Here is a 6,090-nt window from a genome sequence, read left to right on the forward strand (position 1 = left end):
CCAACAGAGGGGCAGCCGCGCCACTGTCCCAGTAAGAGCTGAGGAGAGTCCCAGATGAGGGCTCACTCAGCAGCCGCGGAGCAGAAGCCAGGGGGAGTTGCAGTGACGCGCCCGTGAGCTCCGCCGGCAGCCAGCTGCGCCTGAGTGACCGAGCCCCAGGCCGAGAGGCCGGGGGCACCCAACCTCCGAAGTGGCCCGAGTGAGCCCCAGGCTCCAGGCCCTGATAAGCGGCCGCCAAGGAGTGAGCCGGTGTGTACCCAGACGCAAGTGGCGGCTGGCCCATAGGGGGCGCTCGGGCTCCGCCCCCCCAAATGTGGAGGAGTAAAAATATATATTTTTAAAAAATTCATCAATGATAGTTTTACTATGTGTGTGCCCATATACAGCCAGGCGTATTTTAACATTTTCACCAGCTGACTCATTAAAGTTCAACCAACAAACGGTGTTTTTCTTCTTCTGGGGCGCTCGTCAAAGCGCCCTTGATATGCAGCGAAATAGCCTATCATTAAATGGTTGCCAGGGGAAAATAATAAATATTTGACCTATCAGCGTCGCTGAATTAAATGGTTTGGGGGCGCTTAAAATTGCGCCCCTGCAGAAAACGCGCGAAGATTTGCTGTTCTAGAATTTTACCTCAGTCAGTAGCCTAAGTGAGCTATAAGGTCAGAGAGAGACGATGGCAGCGGTATTGTTAACGGTTGAGGCACAGCCTCCCCCAAATTCGGTTAGATCGCTTCTAACCTACCCTTTTTCCAGAAGGACAATGGCAGAAAAACTGCAAGTTAAAGAGTTGGGACCTGACAAGCCCGAAATTCAACTAACCCAGGCAACGAAGGAGAAGTCAAAAGCATACAACAGGACTTTTTGTCGGAGTTGGTTCCAGCGCAAGTCGTGGCTGACAGGCTGTGGAACAGCTAATGCACTTTTTTGTTTCCCGTGCATACTGTTCAAAAGTGACAAGTGTGATTTGACGTGGACACAATCTGGACAAACCGACTTAAAGCACCTCTCCGAACGAATCAAGAAACATGAAAGCTCACGAGTTCATATGGACAACAGTGTAAAGCTAGCTGTGCTAGGGAAAACTAGCATAGCGGCGCAGCTAGATGATGGACATCGGATTGCTTTAAGAAGGCACAACGAAGAGGTAGATAAAAACCGTCATATTTTATCTAAAATCATCGATTGTATTAAGTTTTGTGGTGCTTTTGAGCTAGCAATGCGGGGACATGATGAAAGTGATTCCTCAGACAATCCAGGGATTTTTAGAGGTTTAGTCGACTTGATGGCATCAATTGATCACGACTTGAGGCAACACCTTGAAAATGCTACTGTATTTAAAGGCACCTCGAAAACAGTCCAGAACGAGATCCTGGATTGCATGTTGGCAGTTCTGAGAGAAAGGATCGTGGAAGAAGTAAAGGCAGCGAAGTTTTTAGCCATTCAAGCTGATGAAACCACTGACATTTCTACACACTGTCAGTTAGTCATGGTGCTAAGATACATTGACCAACGAAACCGTATTCAAGAGCGTTTTTTTGAATTCATCAAGCTACCCAATGCTTGTGCAGATGCAATAGCCAGTGCCTTATCGGAGAGGCTGCGCTTCATCCTCCCCCAGGGACAAGAGAGAAAGTTGATCGCCCAGGCCTACGATGGGGCCGCTGTAATGAGGGGTACCACTGGAGGAGTGCAGCGTAAGATACAGGACATTTATGCTAACGCTCACTACGTACATTGTTATGCCCATCAGTTAAACCTGGTAATGCAACAAGCAACCTCCCACATCCCTCAAATCAGTCACTTTTTTTCCGACATAGCAGGATTCGCTTCTTTTTTTACTAAATCGAGCAAGAGGACTGCAGTGCTTGACGAGGTGGTGGCGCACCGACTTCCAAGTGCATCGGCAACCCGTTGGAACTTCAACAGCCGTGCTGTGAATACAGTGTATGAACATAAAGACGATCTGGTGAGGTGTTTTCAGACCATCCGTAACAGTGAAGGATTTGATGCCCCTACAAAGAGAGATGCCGGTGGTTTCGTGAGAATGCTGGAAGACGAAGCTTTCTGTTTTTTCCTGGCCTTGTTTCACAAGATAATGCCACATGTAGACATGCTGTATAACCACCTACAGAAGAGAAACATCGATTCTGTCACCATCGCAGGGATCACCCAGACATTCATCAGCCGCATGCAGGCTATCAGGTAGGCATAAAAGCATAAATATGTAACCTAGAATAAATGTTAATTATCTATGCATAGATTCTATCAAATTCTCTGCATATATTCTGTGTTCTGTGATTTAAATGTTTAATGGAATTCAGATAATTTTGATTTATATCAGCCTTTGAAGTAATTTTATGAAAAATATTTGATTAAGTATATTTGATGAAGTATATTCCCAGTAATGATTTGATGTAGCCTATACCATAGGCTATTTCCTGAAATTATGGCCAGGGCCTTTATTTACTTGCACTGGTTTTCCCCCAGCCATTAAACCAGGTCCGGTTATTAATTAAATCCGGTAATTCCCGGTAATTAGAACACAACCTTTGTTTGGTTTGTGTTTGGTTAATATATCCCTATTCAGTTTTCAGAAGCCATTAATGAAACTTATGTATTGGATCAGGGAGGCACTTCCTAATCTGGTTGTGGATGAGGAGTACAGGGGACCTGTTCAAGACCCACCCACAAAGAGACGGAGAACATTGGGGGAAGACAGGCAACACCATTTGGCACTGGAGGTAAGCACTAGCTGCTTGGTCTGATTTAAATCGGATCATCAGATAAAATCTAATGACGATGCTGTCAGATGTCATTTGATATAGTGGTCATGACTGTTTTGTTTTGTTATGGACAGATTTTTTTTTTCAGAATAATGATTAACATGAGACATGTGCCAAAGTCTTACCACTGAATCTAACTCTTACCAATTATATATTATTGGATAGGTGTGCGACACCATTATGAGCCATGCCAAGGAGAGGTTTTCTTTCACCAAGCACCTTGTCAGCGCCACTCTGTTGCAAGGAGACTTGTTCCAACAACACAGCAAAAATTTTCCAGATGCAGCACTACAAACCACAGTGGAAGCCTATCCCTCATTGGACAAAGCCAGACTTAAAACAGAACTGTCCCTGATCTACGACAACGAGGAGTTTCAGAGTTGTAGTGGTGCGCTGGCGCTCTATCAGGTTCTGATGGAAAACAACCTTCAAGACACATTCACCGAAACTGTAAGTCTTCTTAACATCCTCATCACCACACCAATGACAACATCAGAATCGGAGAGGTGTTTCTCTACTTTAAAGAGGATAAAAACTTTCCTGAGAAACAATATGGCTCAGGATCGGCTCAACGCTCTGGCTATGCTGTCCATAGAGAAAAAACTCACACAAGAACTTCCTGATTTCAACACCAGGGTCATCGAGAAATTTGCCACTCAGAAAGACAGACGAGCAAAGTTCTTGTACAAATAAGAACCCTTAACCATATTTACTCTCTTTCTCCATCCCTCTCTCTTTCTCTCTTTAGCCCACCCCCCCAATCAGTTTACAGTTGTTGTTTTCAATATTTATTTTTCATTCATTCAAAAAAAAAAAAAAAAATCTGTTCATGTTCATTTTTACAAATCTATACAAATGGCCAGAATATGGTTGTTCATTTTAAATTTAAATTTAAATTGTGTTGTTTGATGTACTCATTAAATGGGTCATTTTAGTCGATATCATAAAAATTGCCCCCCCTGAGATTTTTTTCAGGAGCCGCCACTGCCAGACGCCCACCCCCGGACACAAAGAACCACCAACGCACCGACACCTGAGGGAGTCCGCCACTGGCAGGGGAAGTGGTGGTGGGTGGAGATAGGCCTCCAAACCTTGGAGGGTCTGAGATGTCCCCAGAGAGGTGGCGCCTGACACCCAACCTGACATATAGACACAGACATACAGGCACACACATATACAAACATCCATTCCCACCCTCATGCTCTCATGTCTATCATGTCTATCAGTTCCTGACGACTAAAAGGGATTAGCGGGATTAGCGCATTCCAGGAAGACACAACAAGACATAAAAAACACAAAAAGGCACACAGTAGCTGGGAGCTCTGTGCCTCTGCATTAGGGTGACCAGCCTCCTTATTTTACACTTGTTGACTTGTAAAAGCCTAAATGACATTTTTTATTTCATATTATTTATTACTTATTTCATTAACTGCACAGAGAAGGCATCGTTTAAATATGTTAAAGTTTTCTTTAAGCAAACAGTATCATTAAAGTTCTTCATGGGCCAAGTGTCGTCTTATTTGGAAATCAAAATATGGTCACCCTACTCTGCATGGGTCTGTACATGCCGCCACCTTGGATTGGAGATAATTGGTAAATTATTTAGTATTTTTTTCTTTTAATGTTAGACTACGACGTTTACAATCAAAGATGTAGCAAAGAATGAGATGGAAGAAAAATATAATGTTCTGCCTTCATCAGGATGTTTCATTCTCCTCTTAAAAGGGTATTTTCACATTGACTTAGTCTAAAATGCTAAGTAATGCTCTCCTCAGGGAGACTCACTCAGCTTCAGAGAAAACAACCCTGGGCCTGGGACATTAGGCTAATATTCAGCTGTTACCTCTTGGACACACTTTCTGCTTTTCTCATTTTCTTTTCTCTATACCTTGTTTGTAATGATTTGATAAGATAATTGCTTTACACTGTTGCAGTACCAGCATCCATTCTCTGTCGCTTATCCTTTTCAGGGTTGCCGGGGGCTGGAGCCTATCCCAACTGTCTTGGGGTGAGAGGCAGGTTACACCCTGGACAGATCGCCAACCTGTCGCAGCGCTAACACATAGACACAAACTGTTTGGACTCATATTCACACCTATGTGCAGTTTAGAGTTTCCAACCTAACCTAACTGCATGTCTTTGGACTGTGGGGGGAAGCCGGAGCACTGGAGGGAACCCACACAAACACAGGGAGAACATGCAAACTCCACACAGAAAGACCCCGGCCTGAGGGTGGAATCAAACCTTCTTTCTGTGAGGCAACAGTACCTCAGGCAAAATTGTATTTAATATACATTAAAGACACAAATGGGGAGAAGTGCTCACAACAAAGAAAAACTCCTGTTCTTTAACTAGCAGTTTTTTTCTTTGTAAATTTGTCAAAATTCCAATTCAGTTTTATTAATACAGCAGCAAATCACAACAACAGTCACCACAAATGCTCTATATTGTAAGGTCGACCCTACAATAATACAGAGAAAACCCCAACAATCATATGACCCCCCATGAGCAAGCACTTAGTGACAGTGGGAAGGAAAAACTCCCTTTTAACAGGAAGAAACCTCCGGCAGAACCAGGCTCAGGGAGGGGCGGGGCCATCTACCGGGTCAAAACAGACGTAAGTCTTGTTTTCCCAGAGTGAAAGACAGACTTGCCAAAATCAGTAATGCAGTAACGCAGCCCAAAATTGCTTTCACAATGAGCAAAGAACAGCACTTACTTATGCATCAGTGCTACATGCTCTGTTGTATATTACATAGTCAGTGCCCTGAATACCATAAATCCTCAGTGATGTGAATGTGTATAGAGGTCTGAAAAAGTCGGTTATTTCTCTTTCTAAAAGCCATATGATCAAAGCTAGGATAAGCCTCAACACAGAATGCTAATGTTCATCTGAAAATATTAAATGAAAAATATCAGGATGTTTGGTAATACCTAGCTTATATTTTCTTTCTAGTGTTGCCATTACCAATATCATCAAGCATAAAATCGCTTTAAAGATCTACAGCTGTAGAAAACAGCTTATAAGGAATCTGTCAGGGTGAATTGTTAGATGTTTGTCATTTTTATGTTTACCATTCGTACATTGTTTTAACTCTGATGAAACTCCACTGTCCTTCCCCCCAGATCCTCGAGGTTCTAGGTGGGGGGCTGTAGTCTTTTATCACAGACACATCCTTGTGCTTCTTTTGATGTAAGCTTCCTGCGTTTACGACCCTTTGGTCAGCAGGAGGTCTGACACACACACACACACACACACAACACACACACACAGTGCCTTGTCTTTTGTAACCAAAGGGGGTTA

At 43.3% G+C, this 6,090-nt stretch overlaps 1 protein-coding gene across 1 annotated transcript; it reads left to right on the plus strand.

The window, feature by feature from the left end:
* The first annotated feature begins 1,939 nt into the window (after positions 1–1,939).
* Positions 1,940–3,539, plus strand: LOC113018341 (uncharacterized). The gene is made up of 3 exons (XM_026161403.1): positions 1,940–2,205; positions 2,630–2,744; positions 2,952–3,539. The coding sequence occupies exons 1-3, from the start codon at positions 2,048–2,050 to the stop codon at positions 3,477–3,479; spliced, it is 801 nt and encodes a 266-aa protein (XP_026017188.1). The 5' UTR covers positions 1,940–2,047; the 3' UTR covers positions 3,480–3,539.
* The last annotated feature ends 2,551 nt before the right edge of the window (positions 3,540–6,090 follow it).

The sequence above is a fragment of the Astatotilapia calliptera genome, unplaced genomic scaffold (assembly GCF_900246225.1).
Source record: "Astatotilapia calliptera unplaced genomic scaffold, fAstCal1.2 U_scaffold_64, whole genome shotgun sequence".
Classification (NCBI taxonomy): domain Eukaryota; kingdom Metazoa; phylum Chordata; class Actinopteri; order Cichliformes; family Cichlidae; genus Astatotilapia; species Astatotilapia calliptera.

Excerpts from the sequence above, each read along its gene's own strand:
- LOC113018341 (XM_026161403.1), top strand. The coding sequence starts at position 2,048 with ATGCTGGAAGACGAAGCTTTCTGTTTTTTCCTGGCCTTGTTTCACAAG. Across the intron at positions 2,206-2,629 it reads AGCCGCATGCAGGCTATCAG|GGAGGCACTTCCTAATCTGG; the intron begins GTAGGCATAAAA and ends GTATTGGATCAG. Across the intron at positions 2,745-2,951 it reads AACACCATTTGGCACTGGAG|GTGTGCGACACCATTATGAG; the intron begins GTAAGCACTAGC and ends ATTATTGGATAG.